The 16,188-nt window shown below is 42.6% G+C and overlaps 1 protein-coding gene across 5 annotated transcripts in view; it reads right to left on the bottom strand.

The window, feature by feature from the left end:
• Window positions 1–16,188, bottom strand: part of DNM3 (dynamin 3) — a 546,523-nt gene that overhangs the window by 329,074 nt on the left and 201,261 nt on the right. For all 5 annotated transcript variants that reach the window (XM_045084619.1, XM_045084617.1, XM_045084615.1 and 2 more), the window contains exons 5-9: window positions 12,634–12,732; window positions 11,891–12,051; window positions 7,156–7,298; window positions 4,002–4,137; window positions 1,200–1,267 (exon numbers count right to left, since the gene is read on the bottom strand). In XM_045084619.1, the coding sequence (XP_044940554.1) occupies window positions 1,200–1,267; window positions 4,002–4,137; window positions 7,156–7,298; window positions 11,891–12,051; window positions 12,634–12,732 (607 nt within the window). The remainder of the gene's footprint in view (window positions 1–1,199; window positions 1,268–4,001; window positions 4,138–7,155; window positions 7,299–11,890; window positions 12,052–12,633; window positions 12,733–16,188) is intronic.

The following is a 16,188-nucleotide window of genomic DNA, read 5'->3' as shown; positions in this document are numbered from 1 at the left end:
GGCAACCTAAGGTCAGTGCCTTAAATTCAGGACATTCAATACAAGCTCCATTAAATTCTGTTCCCGAACTCAAGAAATGTGTGTTTTAAGTTCATTTTTTTTCTTACCATAAGTGCTTTAAAGAAAGTAAATGAGCAGTGGGTGTTCTACACAATGAATCACAGAACGCTACATCAGAAACTCATGATGTACTGTATGGTGACTAACATAACATAGTGAAAAAAGAAAAAGTCAATCAGAATGCCCCCATTTGGGACGCCTGGGTGGCTCAGTTGGTTAAGCAGCTGCCTTCGGCTCAGGTCATGATCCCAGCGTCCTGGGATCGAGTCCCACATCGGGCTCCTTGCTTGGCAGGGAGCCTGCTTCTCCCTCTGCCTCTGCCTGCCTCTCTGTCTGCCTGTGCTTGCTCGCTCTCTCTCCATCACTGACAAATAAATAAATAAATAATCTTAAAAAAAAAAATTAAAAAAAAAGAATGCCCCCATTTTATACAAGGGAAAATTCACACAAATTTCCTCCCAAAGGACAAGCTCCCCTGGCAGCCTCACGTCCACTGCTCTCCTGTCCGGTGAAGTGCGTGACTCTGCGCTCCACGAGCCCCTCCTGCGCCTCCCCACCCACGGGCTTGGCTCACACTAATCCTTCCGCCTCAAGCCCTTTCTCTCATCCTCTCCCCTCAACAATTCCCAGCCTCTCGTGTCTCGCACACACGCACGCGCATGTAAACACACAGCACACCGTCGCCTGTTGAAATGGTTCTCGTTCTCTCTGCAGGCAAGGTTCAACTCAAAGGTCACCACCTGCATTCGTCTTTCCCAATCTTCCTCCCCAACTGCCGCCGAAATTTCTCTGCCATGTCTCTGGGTAAGGAAGGATTCCTCATGCGCAGGTCAGGCCTCCGTCCCTAAAACACAAGGCTCTGGAGAACAGGGTCCTGCTCACTGGCAAGTCCCTAACTGCACAGAGCAGTGCTCTGAGCGCAGGAAGTGTTTCTCCTTTTTTTAATTGAAAAGGTTTCTTTTGCGAGTATGACAATACAGGAAATTACCATTAAACTCAAGTGAGAGTCTCCTATTTCTTCTTCCCACCTCCATGCTCTACCCTGCTCTGATGATGAAAGGCTACTTCACCAGCCACTTATAAACATTAATTTTCTTGTAGTAGTCTGAACCAAGATAAGGAAAATGTGAATCACTTGCCTGATACCATGAATGTTTTTGATTGCGTAGCTTATTTCTCTTCGCAACTCCTTCTCATTGAACTCCATCTGCAGATACGAAACGAGCCACAGTCATGACACGTAATTCCTTTGAATAACAATATTGTTGAATATTAAAAAATGAGAAGAACTTGACTTCGTTATTAATAAATGGATACTCATGTCTTTCCTAACCTAAACCCAGATGGTCAAAACATCTGTTTATATAAAGTTCAAGGCAACACAGAACATTGGGGATTTCTGGGAGTTTTCGTGTAGTGGATTTTAACTCTATTACAGACAGGCGCGCTGTGCATAAAGGATGCCTTCTGGACATAAATCTGTCCATTCACTTGAAATACACAATTCTCCATTCTTCTGCTGCATGTAGTGAATGTATTCAGAGACAAATGCATAAATAAGAGTGTCGCCTGACATGCAACAGTGGTCCAGCTGTGCTCGGACTAACAATGGCTGTCTTTTCTCTCTGGCCACTTTAACCACCTGTATTCAAGGCCTCTCTACGAGAGGAAATTAATAATATTTTACCAATCCAACGCAGGATGGATGACTGCATAAAAACTTCCCAGAAGTTCTAGGTACTTTAAAGCTATTTGGAATTAGGATCAAAATGTCATGGAGCTTAGACCTAAAAAGGTATCAAGAGCCCAGCTGACTTCAGCCCCTGACTTCTGAGATCTGGCCCTCCAGTATCACTGTCTATGCACCTCCCCTCTCACACTTCATACTGTAGAACAATTAAGTGCTTTGGTTTCCTGCCCACACCCTGTGGGCCACAGCTCAGCTTTTACTGTTCCTCCTTCTTGATCTGGAACAAGCCCAGGCCCCAACACCCTCCCTCGAGCCCCTCCTGCTTGACTAGCTGCTCACCCTTCTAAACCCAGCTCAGAAGCCAGGCTCCCTCACGCACTCAGGCTGGGATTCGGGTCCGTAGGCTGTGTTTCCATAGCACCCTGTGCTGAAATTTATCACTTTACTTAGCACATTTTAATGAAACTATCTGTTTACCCATTCACCTCCCACACCGAGACATAAGCACCCTCCTCTGTATGTGAAGCAAGGAGCCGAGTCCCTAATACTCCTTGGCCACATAATCGGTAAGCCAACCTAAGCAGAGCCAAAGTAAAACTCTACACAAACTCAGCTTTTGCTCAGTTTCCCTCATCTAATAGCCAATAGCCACTAGCATTTGCTGCCGTACAAACCAAAGCCTTAGGAGTCATCTTGAATTTTCTTTCTTGTATCCCCCACATCAATCCAAGCCCTACTGACCCACAGACCCAACCACTGTCTCCATCTTCTCTTCTGGGGCATCTTTACTGTGAAGCTAAGTTCAGGGCTTCTCTCTTAACAGAAACACCTTCCAAGACCCTATGCCTAACTGTGTGTTTGTAATTTTGTATTCTTCTTCTTTAAGTCTGTCCCTCCCGACTGTATAAATTTTAGGGCCCATGGAAAGTGGGTTCACTCCTGCTCTGGCCCTATTGTTTAACTCACCTTGTGTCCCTGAATCAACTCTTGCCCCTCTAGGATCCAGTCTGCAGAGTGTTCTTTTAAAATCATCCACCAAATCAGGCCACAACTTTTCTTAAAACTCTCCTCTAACTTCTCATGAGTATATGTGAACACCTCAGCGAACCGGAAAGGCCCTGCATTAACTGGGCATCCCTGCTCTGAATGCACGGAGTACCCCTCTCCCCCTTCATCTGCTCTGCACCAGCCTCATCTGTTCTCTACCCACGGTACAGACGCTTGTGCAGGGCCTCACCCTCGGCTGCTTACCTTGAACGACCCTCTTCCCCAAGGTCCTCACCTCAACCTCTTCATGCGATTCTGGTCAAGCTTTCAATGTCCGCTACTCAGAGGGACCTTGTCTGAAACACTCTATCAAAAGGCTCACGGGGCGCCTGGGTGGCTCAGTGGGTTAAGCCTCTGCTTTCGGCTCAGGTCATGGTCTCAGGGTCCTGGGATCGAGTCCCACATCAGGCTCTCTGCTCAGCAGGGAGCCTGCTTCCCCTCCTCTCTTCCTGCTGCTCTGCCTACTTGTGATCTCTCTCTCTCTGTTAAATAAATAAATAAAATCTTTAAAAAAAAAAAAAAAGTGGCTCACTTGGGGCACCTGGGTGGCACAGACAGTTAAGCATCTGACCCTTGGTTTCAGTTCCAGTCATGATTTCAGGGTCCTGGGATTAAGCCCCTCATAGGACTCTGCACTTGGCAGGGAGCCTGCTTGAGATTCTCTCTCTCCCTCTTCCTCTGCCCCTCCCACTCCTGCTGTCTCTCTCTCTCTCTCTCTCTCTCTCTAACAAATAAACCTTAAAAAAAAAAATTAAAAAAAAAGAAGTGGTTCATGCAACCCCTCTGGCTAACATTATGTTACATAATGACATTTGGTATTTTCTTACTTTGTCTATTTGTAAAATTCTCTGCCTAACCCCACCAGACAGTGCCTGTCTTCATCAGTGGCACCTGGAAGTTTGGCACAGAACAGGTATTCAAGAAATATTTTCAAATTAATTAGACAACAAATAAACTTCATAGGAACTCAATTAGCATTTGGTGAAATAATTTGAAATGTTGTTAGACCCCATTAAATAAATAAAACCAGAACCATCAGAAAATACTTCTCTCCTAAATTTCATCACCTGCGCATGAAGATTTTTACTCAAAGACCTATCTGAGTCCTATATCACTCCCATGACGTTTCACGAACAGTTACAGAGACCAGGACATGGAAACGAAATGAAGTGAAAAGAGGGAAAAAATAACTTTTGGTACAAACCTTGACTATCTCAAAAGGAAAGCGTTCATGAAATATACGATTGATTTTAGCCCCTCCCGAGAGCTCCAGGGTATCTACTTGGTCCCCTGACCCTTCGATTCTCTTCTCGAAGTCCACAGCAAACTGCTGAACCATCCTGTAATTGTGAAAGAGAAGGGAGTTCAAGCTACAGTCATAAGGCTTTGTATCTCTCATTTTAATTTACTACGCGAGCCCTTAGAATCCTTTTCCGAGTGTTCTTAGTGGCACCTACTGGCAGGATGAACAGTGTGCACCATGCAGCACTCAAAAGTGTAATTATAGGACATACATGTTACTAAGATTTATTTTAGGCAGTTAATTAAAACACATATCATAAGAAGCTGTGTCATTTGGTGCATTCTGTCCATTTAGTTGAAACCATAAAGTGGTATTTTAAAATATTTCAATTAGGAATTAAAATTAAACAATGAAACTGGACAGAGAAGAGTCAAAACGCTCCTCGGTTCCTATGAGCTCACACACTCGCCTAGTGTGTCAACCCCTCCCTCCTGCTCTGCCTGCTTCCCCCGGCCCTGCCCCCAGCATCACAGACAAGCAAACTGGGGACCCCACCCCCCTCTCCAACTAGCTCTAGCCTTGTTTTCCAATGATTTCTCACAACTGGGTAATAAAACTCCTTAACCCATCACACAAGGTTCTCCGTGGTCTGGCCCTGGATGCTCCGTCTGTCACCCCTCACCCCCGTTCGCCCTCCCGGCCAGCCGGAAAGAAGCCATCCGCAGTCCCCTACGTGCACCACGCCTCTGTGCTTCTCCACGGTTTCTGCTCAGAACGCCATTCTTTCTGCGCCCTGCTTCCTTGCCTGGCTAACTCTTATCTGCACTCGAGACTCCTTTCAAGCATTACTCATTCCAGGAAGCTTTCCACGGTCCTGTCTGCCACCACCACTCAGAGCACCTGGTTCCTTCGGCGCATTTTCCTCAGTCCTCCAGCTTCCAGGCAGCGCAGCACTTGGCGGGGTCCACCACCCTCGTTCCCCGAAGGGCAGGCGCCACACACTTTATTTCCCTGCTGCCCCCACCCCCCGCCCCGGCCAATATAGGAGAGGTACTGAGTAATTTCAACGAAGGAATGAGTTACCTTAAGGTAGTTGGTAAAAACCAAAGAGATAAGTAACAGGGAGAAAAGAACAACCTACTTGCATGTTCGACTGCTAGATGTAGAAATTCTAATTTTGGCACGCTCATACTACTTTCAAATTTGAAAGTCAACAGAAAAAAATTCAAACCATCTAAGACTCGTATCTTTTATTCTCTTTCATCAAAATCGTGGATGAATTACAATGGCAAATCAGGCCAGAAAATCCAGAACACAATTTGATGTAGCTATGTTTATGCATACACCCATGTTCATCTAATTTTTAACCACCTGACAAGGTAACATACATGAGAAAGCACCGAAACACTGGAAAATTTCAGGAAATTTACCTCCAGCCTACACTCCAGTCCCCGGCCCCACTGAAACGAGCTGCGAACAATTTCATATTATTCTCTTGTCCTCCTCTTCCGCCTGCTACCCTCCCCCCATATGTTAGTTTCTCCTTTTCTCCTTTTCAGAGGAAAAGTATATTTTCCTCTGTGAACTCACAACCTTCCTCACCTGTAACTGCCTCCTCATCTGGCCTCCAACAACAGTTTACACTTCCCAGAAACATAGCATTTATCAGATTTTAACACAGTTAGTTGCTTATATATCTGTCTCCCTTGCTCTACTGTGGCCTCTTCTTGAGGGCAAAAGTCTTAGTCGTCGTTGAGTCGCCGGTAGATAGCACAGAGTCAGACACCAAGTCGAACACAAAGAGATGAGAGGCAAGAAGAGAGGCAGGCAGAAAGGAGGGAAGAAAAGAAAAAAGAAAGGGGCAGAGGGAGAAAGGAAGGAGCTGATCAGGCCCCCTGCTAGGGAAGATCCGGAAGTGGAAAATTCTGTAATTTGAATCCAATGGAGTCAGAGAGGCAAGCCTAGTATTTGTAAGGAGAGTGGTTTCAGTTGGATGTTACAATGATGACCGAGGACCTAAACAGAAATAGCTTTCTTTTCTCTGTAACTTGAAGAGTTTTTATAGGAACATAACCAAAGCCAAGAATAAAAAGGAAAAGATAAACTAGGAAAGAGTTGAATCCAAGAAAAAAACCCTTTTCTCTGTATGATTCTGTATTTTTAAGTGGGAAACATTAGATGTTACATTGAATTTTTACTTACATAATTTGAGCATTTAGAAATAGCTCCACAAAGAAAGGAATTTTGTCATATATTTTGAACACCAAATTAAGGGCATCTTGATTGCAAGGCTGTACAGGAGGAAAGGGACCGCAAGAGATGGGAAGCATCATCTCTGGAAATGGACTTAGGGCCTCCCAGAATATCAGCTGGGCAGAGGGTCTTCGGTTTGAGAGGGACGGCGGTAAGTTGCAGTACAGGGACAGGACAGATGGAGCTGGAAGGGGATGACATATGGAAGAGAGATAAAAGATAGAAGGAGCTGGCAATTCTCTACCAACTCTGCTGTCCTACCCAGGACCTCTCAGGGATACAGAGGAGTAAAAAGATACTTGGCAGTTCTCACATTAGTGTTTTTAAAGAGCTACATTAAAATCATTACCAAAAAGGGTAAACGATACTTAAATGTGGCTTTACTGTCCATACTTTAATTATTAAAGCCTTGGGTCTCATTCCGCTGAAAAATGTACACAGCTAAATCACATGAAATCATAGACGTAAGAAGGTAGTAAGTACGAATGACATCTGTCAAAACAGTTGTACAAGACAGACAACATGTTCGACAAGAGCATCATCTACTTCTAAAGATTAAGGGGAAACACCCTGCTGAGTTATCACTATGGGTTTGACTCATTTACGGAATCCAATGATACAAGCACAAGGAAACTGGGCATGGGGATGGACAGTTGGTTCAATCTGTGGTAACAGAGTAAGACTAACAATGATTCTTCAAGAACACAAAAGCTTTGGGGCTGCTATGTTACACACAAAGTCTTGTACACCTTACTTGCTTCTTCTATTAAACCTAGAAAACAGCACGACGAAGAGACGGAGGCCAAGCAAAGAGAAGAATTCGTTTCAGGCGTGGAGCAAGGGGAGGGCAAGAGGGACTCACTGCAGCAAAGCCTTGGTCTTCCTGGTGGGGTCTTCCGGCTTGAAGTTCTTGTAGGCTTCCACTTCATGCTCGATGGACAGCAGCTGTCCCTGCAGTTTGTTCCTGAAGTTTGGGAGGGTGTCCCGAATGTGGTTGGTAAGTTGCTAAATAAAACAAAACAGATTGTATAGCTATAACAGATTAAAGATCAACTCACGAAACAAAAATTGACCTTCCTTGTTTTCCTAATGTTTAAAATTTAGAAATCATGCACGTGTACACATTTGAGAATGACTATGTAGGTCAATCATGAGAAGGAACCCCGGCTCTCTCCTGGCCTTAGGGAGATGCTCCAAACTCTTCAAATGAGGCCCCTCACTTGGGCTACCCCTTCATGATGGGCTGGAAATACCCTGTCAAAATGCACTGACATTATCAGAGGCTGCCTAATAACAGTAGAGGAGGGACCAAGCTATCTGATTACCTAGACTGCAGAGGGAGCCTTGGGTTAGAATGTGGTTAGAAATGCAGAAGCTAGAGTTACAGGTGCTGCCGGAAGTTTCGGGACCCAAAACTAGTGGAACTTGTAGGTACGTGGCACCTGCTCATGTCCCCTCCATTCTGCAGCTCAGATGGGAGCTTCTACTTGCCCCGCCTCTCGGCCCCAGTCAGCGGTGGTGGCTTGAAAGCTCCCTGACCAGCGAAGGAAAGCTCGCTCTCTCGCTCACTCTGCTCTGGACATCTCTGCTTTACCATCCACTTGGCAATTCCCCTGAGATCGTCTGCTGGCACGTCAAGCTCAGCAGGATGAAAAATTCTCCAAGAGACAGTCTATGAGTACACGCTTAATTAAGAACAAAGGTGGATGTAAACCCAGATTGGCTCGCTCTCTGCCTTACGTTCTTTCTATCACAATGCAGTTAAACAAAAGTCTGAACTAAAAGAGAAAAAAAATGGGCGCTTGGGTGGCTCAGTGGGTTAAGCCTCTGCCTTCGGCTCAGGTCATGGTCTCAGGGTCCTGGGATCTAGCCCCACAGCGGGCTCTCTGCTCAGCGGGGAGCCTGCTTCCCCCCCTCTCTCTGCCTGCCTCTCTGCCTACTTGTGATTTCTCTCTCTGTGTGTCAAATAAGTAAAATCTTTTAAAAAGAGAGGGAGAGAAAGAAAGAAAGAATAAAAAAGATAATCTTCTTGAACTGGTTAAGGAGTAAACTTGAATCAAAAGAAGGAGAATGTAAACTTCACAGAAATACATGAAAAGGAATCATATGTTAAAAGGGGAATAAAAACCCAGACTGACTGCAGAAATCATTCTAAATCACTTTTGTGTTTACTGGAGGTTACCTGACTATATCTGTTCACTACAGTTATTTAAACGTAATAGTTCACAACCTTATTAGACCTTTGCCCACAGTTATGACTTATGTTACTTCCCAGCATGCTATGCTATGGCTCTGAAGCAGGAAACAAAAGCATGGGGAGGACGGCATTCCCAGCATCAACCTCACAAACCCCCAAGTTGAAGAGCAACAGTGACCATGAGAAACCAGCGGCTACCTGTCCGCCATGTGAGTGGTAAATGATAAAAACACATGGTTTCCACCTTTTCCTTCTCAGGTATCTCAACAGCAAAAGCAACACTGTGGGCCACTCTTGGCTTTCTGAAACAGTTCTTTCCTTGGCTTTTGTGACCCTAGTTCCTCTCATTTTTCTCCTAACCTTTCAGATAAACCTTGTAGATCTCCTTTGCTTGGCATCCCCCTCCACCAGACCTGTAAATAACGATATTCCCTGAAGCTGAGTCTTAACCTTCTTCTTTGTTCACTCTCTGTTCCTCCTAAAGTAACCTTATTCCACTCATGGCTTTAATAAATATTCAAGTGCCTGTGGCTACCAATGTGTTATCTACAGACGAGACTTATCTTTCCAGCAGGCACACATATTAGACCATGGACTTGACTCCTCTTAGATGTGCCAATGAAACCTCAGCCTCAGCAAGTCTGAAATCAAACACCTAATCTTGCTTTCGGGATTCTCCATCTCGGCGACTTCATAACAATACGGGAACTTGGAACGTATCCTTGACTTCACGTCTCCATCATCCACCAGAGTTAATCTACCACCAAGTTTTTGATTTTTCCTAAACATTTCTCAATTCTGGTTTTTTTCATCTTCACTGGCCCTAATCAAGACCAAGCTACCACCATTTCCTTTGACTCCTAATTTCTCAGGTCTAATCTTCTTATCTGGAACCACCATCATCATTTTTAATCCACAGCTATGATTGTGTAATTCCCCTACTCAGATGCCGTAAATGACTCACTCCCCACTACTCTTAGGATAAGAACAAAAATCTTTAACTTGCCTACAAATATTACAAGATCCAGCCTCTGCCTACTTCTCCAAATTCATCTCATATCCCACTCCCTCATTCACTGCCCTCCAGCCATCATGACTCAAAAATGTCATGTTCTATTCCAGTTTTCACGATAGAAACTGTCCCTCAGGGCCAGAGGTATCAGTGCACATTGAATCAACCATGAAAGTACCCTAGTTTCAAACTGTATGAGGTCCCTGAGCAATAAAAAAGAAACTGGGGCGCCTGGGTGGCTCAGTGGGTTAAGCCGCTGCCTTCGGCTCAGGTCATGATCTCAGGGTCCTGGGATCGAGTCCCACATCGGGCTCTCTGCTCAGCAGGGAGCCTGCTTCCTTCTCTCTCTCTCTGCCTGCCTCTCAGTGTACTTGTAATTTCTCTCTGTCAAATAAATAAATAAAATCTTGAAAAAAAAAAAAAAGAAACTGATTATCCAAGAAACGAGAGCTCTTCAGTACAAAGTCCATTCAGTTTTCAGTCAACCAGAATCTAGTCATTTCATAATTTAGGGGTCATTTCTATAACCAAATGGCCAGTCACATTCTTTCTACTTTTCTAGTATTCACAACCTAATTTATTTCCATCTCTGTCTTCCTAATCATCTTAGTGATTTTTCCCTAAGAATTTTTCAGTTTGTATTTTTCTTAGACCTATACAGGCATGAAAGCAGTAATCAACAAAACTACATATATTGGTAGAATATTACGGTCTTCGTGTGGCAAACCAGAGTTCCTTCTCTAAAATATATTCATGTTTGTGAAAGGACACAACCATAGCACCATGTCATGGCTTTTAAATACTCATCTACCCTTAATTAAAAAGAACGAACTTGGAGGGTGTGTGCACTGGTGAGTGCTGTGAAGTGTGTAAACCTGGTGATTCACAGACCTGTACCCCTGGGTCTAATAATACCTTATATGTTAATAAAAAATTATTTTAAAAATTAAATATAAAAATTATAAACAAATAAAGAAAGAAAAGAAAAGAACAAACTTTACATGAGTTTGCATTATGTCACTTAAAATAGAAGTATACCCCTGCTTTCTTATTTTCTAAAACTTCTTCCATTGCTCTGCCTAAAGGGTTCAGGTCCAATGTCACAAGTAGCCTGCCTCATTGTTAGTCTCTACTGATACCTTCTAGGAGCAAACAATCAGGACATTCAATACCGGTCTGATTGGTTGACTGTTAAAGTTTATAAATAAAAGTTAAAGCGTATCTTGTGATTCTATTTGTGAGAAAAGCTGTTCACCACATGAGTCAATACGATCACAACTCAGGGAGTGGCCCGACATACCCTGAGGATGATGCTTAACTTCCCTAGGAGATGGAAAATATGTAGCCAAGTAAGGGCACTGGGGTTTTATTCAAGAAGGGTGTAAGTGCACGGAATGTGAGAAGATGGAGGCCCAGGTCCATCCATGTGGGGAAAGGGGTCAGCCGGAAAAACTTAGATGAATGGAGACCAATGACTGCTTATAAGGCTTTGTTATTTTTAAAAATTTAAATGAAGGAACAAATTGATTCTAAACAAAACCATAAAGAAATTTTAAAAAGAAATCTAACCTAAACATTACAGATTGACATTTTCAAAACAGATCCCAAGAAATCAAACTTTCAGAGATTTACAACGATAATTTCTTTTTTTTTAAAGATTATTTATTTATTTATTTGAATGAGAGAGAGAGAGAGACAGCTAGAGACAGAACACAAGCAGGAGGAATAGGAGAGGGAGAAACAGGCTCCCCATTGAGCAGGGAGCCCAACTTGGGGCTCATTCCAGGACCTTGGGATCACAACCTGAGCCGAAGGCAGATGCTTAGCAACTGGGCCACCCAGTTGCCCCTAATTACTTTCTTTCTTTCTTTTTTCATGATTTTTAAAAAGATTTTATTTATTTATTTGACGGATGGAGAGAGATCACAAGTAGGCAGAGGCAGGCAGAGAGAGAGAGAGGGAGGCAGGCTCCTCCCTGAGCAGAGAGCCCAATGGGGGGTTCAATCCCAGGACCCTGGGATCATGACCTGAGCCGAAGGCAGAGGCTTTAACACACTGAGCCACCCAGGCGCCCCCAGGCACCCCTAATTTCTTAAGATGACTACATCTTGTGAGTAAAATGGCTGCTGATACATATACCCTTATTCACTGTTCTTAAAGAAGTGTATTTCTGCTCTGAGCAGTGTACTTTCAGTATCATTAAATAGATTCTGCTCACTGAGAATAGTAACAGTGTGCAACTAAGTACTCACATTCACTTTTTAATTCCTATCATTAAAGCAGAATGTCTTAATTTGGAAACAATAAATATTAAAATGAGACATATGAATTCCAACAGTCCCTTCCACATTTCGTAATTGTTCCTGTTGTTCGAGAAAACGTCTTTACCTGATTAAGGACCTTCTGCAGGTGTGGGGTCCCCATCCGATCAGCAATATGTCGGTAAGCCGGGTGCGAGAGAAAAAACTTCCTTTCGGCCAACATGGCAGCCTTAATGTCCTTTTTCCCATCTATATCCTTCTGGCTTCTGTTGACCACGCCCACATAACCTGAAACGGAGCACATACAATGTGGTTTGGGACACTTGTTCATTCTGGACAGATTTCAAGGCTCTCACCAGGCTGTGAAGAAAAGCAAACTTATCTGTAAGGGCTGAAGAACTGAACCCTTTACAAAACAGTGTGAGACGTCAGTATTTAACAAAGGCCAGCTGAGGTGAGGTGGCTAATGACACTTTAACAGTAACACATTAATGTCTCTTGACCTAAAAAGCTCTGTGCACTTTAATACAGTGTGTCCCTCTGCAGTATTGTTATATGGTGGGCAAGTGAGTAAGTCACGCTTGCAATAGCACAGGGTACATTCATGCAGTCAATGATGCGTATTTATACCCGCCTTCAAACTCCTTCCTTTTCCTGTTTTCTTATTCCTGTTATTTTAAGGAGGAGTTCTCCCTTTGGATCATTTTTAATATACCATTTGGGAACATTATGCCATTCCCGAAAAAGTGTAATTAATCATAAATACATTCCCCACAGCTGTGAAGGCATAAAACCCAGCTTCCCATCAGTTTCCCAATCGTTTCTCCGCCACGCCATCAAAGGAGTCCCGTACAGGATGTGATACGTTACCCCTGCGGAGAGGCAGCAGCTTATTCTCTAGAACGTCCCTGGCATCTGTTCCTTCATCCATAAGATCCAGTTTGGTGATGACGCCGATGGTTCGCAACCCTGCATGGAAAACAAACAGCATTACACAGCTTGTAGAAGACGAAGCAATTTTAGAGACATGCACGTCCCAATGCTAAACAGCAGGCACTCATATTTCTGCCATTGTTTTGTTCCGCTCTGTCTTACTTTGTTTTCAAGTCCACTGCTACCCCAGTCTGGGGGACTCTGACGGGTGAGAAGGAGAGTTGTAGCATCCATAAGGTGACTTTCACTTCCAGAGAGAAAATAACCAAGAGGTGTATCACCACCATAATTCTAAATACATGCCTTTATTTTGGTACCACGTGTTCATGGAAATTATATATGTCACATTTTCCTCCAAGGTACTGGACACAATGTGGGTGCTTTAATTTTTTTATGTATTACCTTATTGTAAATGAATAAACAAGCAAGACCAATGAAGAGAGTGTATCATAAACCAAAGCTTATTATTGATTCAGTTCTAAGCCCTTGACAAACAAATAAGAAGAAGAAACTTAGGCATATGATACTGTCATCCCCCAAAATAAAGTTTCAAGTTGCACAGCATTCTCTGTTCATTAGAAAAAGATAAATGACTTAATGGAACGAAGACCAAACGAAGAATCCTGGTGCTTGGATTCTAGTCTCGAGGCAAGTCACTTAACCCTCTTTCTCTGGGTCTCAGTATTCCTATCTGTAATATAAAGAGTTGGAGACCATAGTCACCAAGATACCTTTCAGTAATAAAACTATATAAAGGCTCAGACATTTTATGTAACATATCAGATACCTCACCTTTGTCCACTGTTTTCTGTATTAGATGAAATGAACAATATTTGCCTAGTGATTCATATTTTTAAGTGCATTTCTTTGGATATGATAAATTAAACACATACCTTTATCTTTTTACCTGAAACCACTCTAAAATGGCTAATATTTATTAGGCCAGTTATGGTTTTTGCATGCTTTATGTCTCTTAAATCATTTGCTCTTAAAAAGGACTCCAACTATTTTTTTTTAAGATGAGGAAACTGAGGCAGAAAGAGAGATTAAGTAGTTTTTCCAGGGTCATACAAGGGGTGGGTCTAGGCGTCCAGAGCCCATGCTTTTAATCAATATACTGCTTCTTGCAATACAAAGAATTTTAAAAATAAAAAAGGTTTAAATCAAGAAAGCCAAAGAAAATGGAGAATGGAAGAAAAACGCTGAGACTAAGCTCAGCGGGATCACTGCCAACTAAATTGATAGACTAAGGAGAGGAAAACTGCATTCAAAAAAGCCAACAGCCAAAGCCCAGAAGCGGGGTCATTTCCATCACAGCCTCTCGGAAAGGTTCAGGAACACCAATAGCTCTGACGATAATGGGCAGTAGTGGGGGCAGTTGAGGCTGACAACAAGATCGCTGGGTGAAAGCAGTGAGATTTCCATGGATAACATCGCTGGGAGCCGCCCCAGCTCCACCTAGCAGGAGAGCGCAGAGTCTATTCTCTGGAAACACAGAACTATGGAAAACTGCCCTCATGGGCACCTGGCCCAGTCAGAGGGCATCAGGTTTTAAAAGAGGGTGATTATGAAATCCCACATACTGAACAGCAAGACCTCTCTGCCCAGTCCAGTTTAAGAAAACGCTGGCTGGTAGAATTTAACCTCCCGAGCAGGAGATTGCAAAAATTCTGTCTGGGTTTATTAACCATTATTAGAGGAAAACACAGATATTAAAATTCAGAGGAACTCCAATTAAGACAGTCCAATAAATCATCCTACTGTGTAGCCTGTAACTCATTTAGTCAAGCACACCCACATAGAGTTTCCTGTTAGTATTTCACTTTTAAATATAAATCAGTAAGTATAGGTTTGCCAATTGTTATCATGCAAAATTATTATTATATTAATATAATATAAATATTATTGACTATATTCCCTATACGTGACTTATTTATTTTAGCATACTGAGATGTATATAATTGTAGAAGGACTATGTTGTATACCTGAAGCTAATACAATATTGTGTGTCAACTACACTTCAATAAAAAATAAAAATTTAAAAAATTATTTGAAATTTGAATGGATAGCCAAGGAGAGTCTCTGAGACAAAAACAAATAAATATTGTAAAACAGAACTGAAGAAACAAAGATAATACAAAACATAGAAGAAAACTTTATTATTTTTATTAATATCCTCAGAGAGAAACGAGAGGTCACTGCATCCATAGAACAAGAAAAGAATGTCATAAAAGGAAACATTCAAACAAAAGGAATTCTCACTAACAAAATACGAGAGTAGAAATTTTTTAGGGGCGCCTGGGTGGCTCAGTGGGTTAAGCCGCTGCCTTCAGCTCAGGTCATGATCTCAGAGTCCTGGGATCGAGTCCCGCATCGGGCTCTCTGCTCGGCAGGGAGCCTGCTTCCCTCTCTCTCTCTCTGCCTGCCTCTCCATCTACTTGTGATTTCTCTCTGTCAAATAAATAAATAAAATCTTTAAAAAAAAAAAAAAAAAAAAAAAAAAAGAAATTTTTTAAAAAATATTAGTAGAATGGTCAGGGTACAAAGTTAGAAACTCTTCTGCAAAACAAAAGAAATAGAAGTGGGGCGCCTGGGTGGCTCAGTGGGTTAAGCCGCTGCCTTCGGCTCAGGTCATGATCTCAGGGTCCTGGGATCGAGTCCCACACAGCGCTCTCTGCTCGGCGGGGAGCGTGCTTCCCTTCCTCTCTCTCTCTGCCTGCCTCTCTGTCTACTTGTGATCGCTCTCTGTCAAATAAATAAATAAATAAGTCTTTAAAAAAAAAAAAGATAAAAGAAATAGAAGTAAATAATAGAAAAGGAAAACTTGCTTAAATAAGCTAGACAAATAGGGGCACCTGGGTAGTTCATTTGGTTAAGCATCCAACTTTTGGTTTTGGCTCAGGTCATGACCTTGGAGTTGTGAGATCCAGCCCTGTGTTGGGCTCTGTACCCAGTGCAGAGTCTACTTGAGATTCTGTTTCTCCCTGTCCCTCTCCCCATCCCCTGCTTTCTATCTCACTCTCTCTTTCTCTCAAATAAATAAATCTTAAAAAAAAAAAAAAATAACTAGAGGGACTCCTGGGTGGCTCAGTGGGTTAAAGCCTCTGCCTTCAGCTCAGGTCATGGTCCCAGGGTCCTGGGATCAAGCCCCACATTGGGCTCTCTGCTTGGAAGGGAGCCTGCTTCCTCCTCTCTCTCTCTGCCTGCCTCTCTGCCTACTTGTAATCTCTATCTGTCAAATAAATAAATAAAATATTTAAAAAAAAACACTAGAAAAATGATTTAGAAGATACAATTTCTGAATAATTGGCATTCTATGAAAACAGAAAAGATGAAACAGAAATAGTTGGGGGGCATACTAGTAAAGAAAATATTCTATAAGTGAAAGATTATGTATTGAATAAACCCATCAAGTGTCCAACATAATATGAAGCAGACACACAATATGGCATAGCAGTATAAGATTTCAAAACACTGTGAACAAATCAAAAA

This window comes from Mustela putorius, unplaced genomic scaffold (assembly GCF_011764305.1).
Source record: "Mustela putorius furo isolate JIRA1106 unplaced genomic scaffold, ASM1176430v1.1 tig00000785_pilon_pilon_pilon, whole genome shotgun sequence".
NCBI classification, from domain to species: domain Eukaryota; kingdom Metazoa; phylum Chordata; class Mammalia; order Carnivora; family Mustelidae; genus Mustela; species Mustela putorius.
Note: the sequence above shows the minus strand (reverse complement) of the source record. Positions and strands in the feature narration are given on the sequence as shown.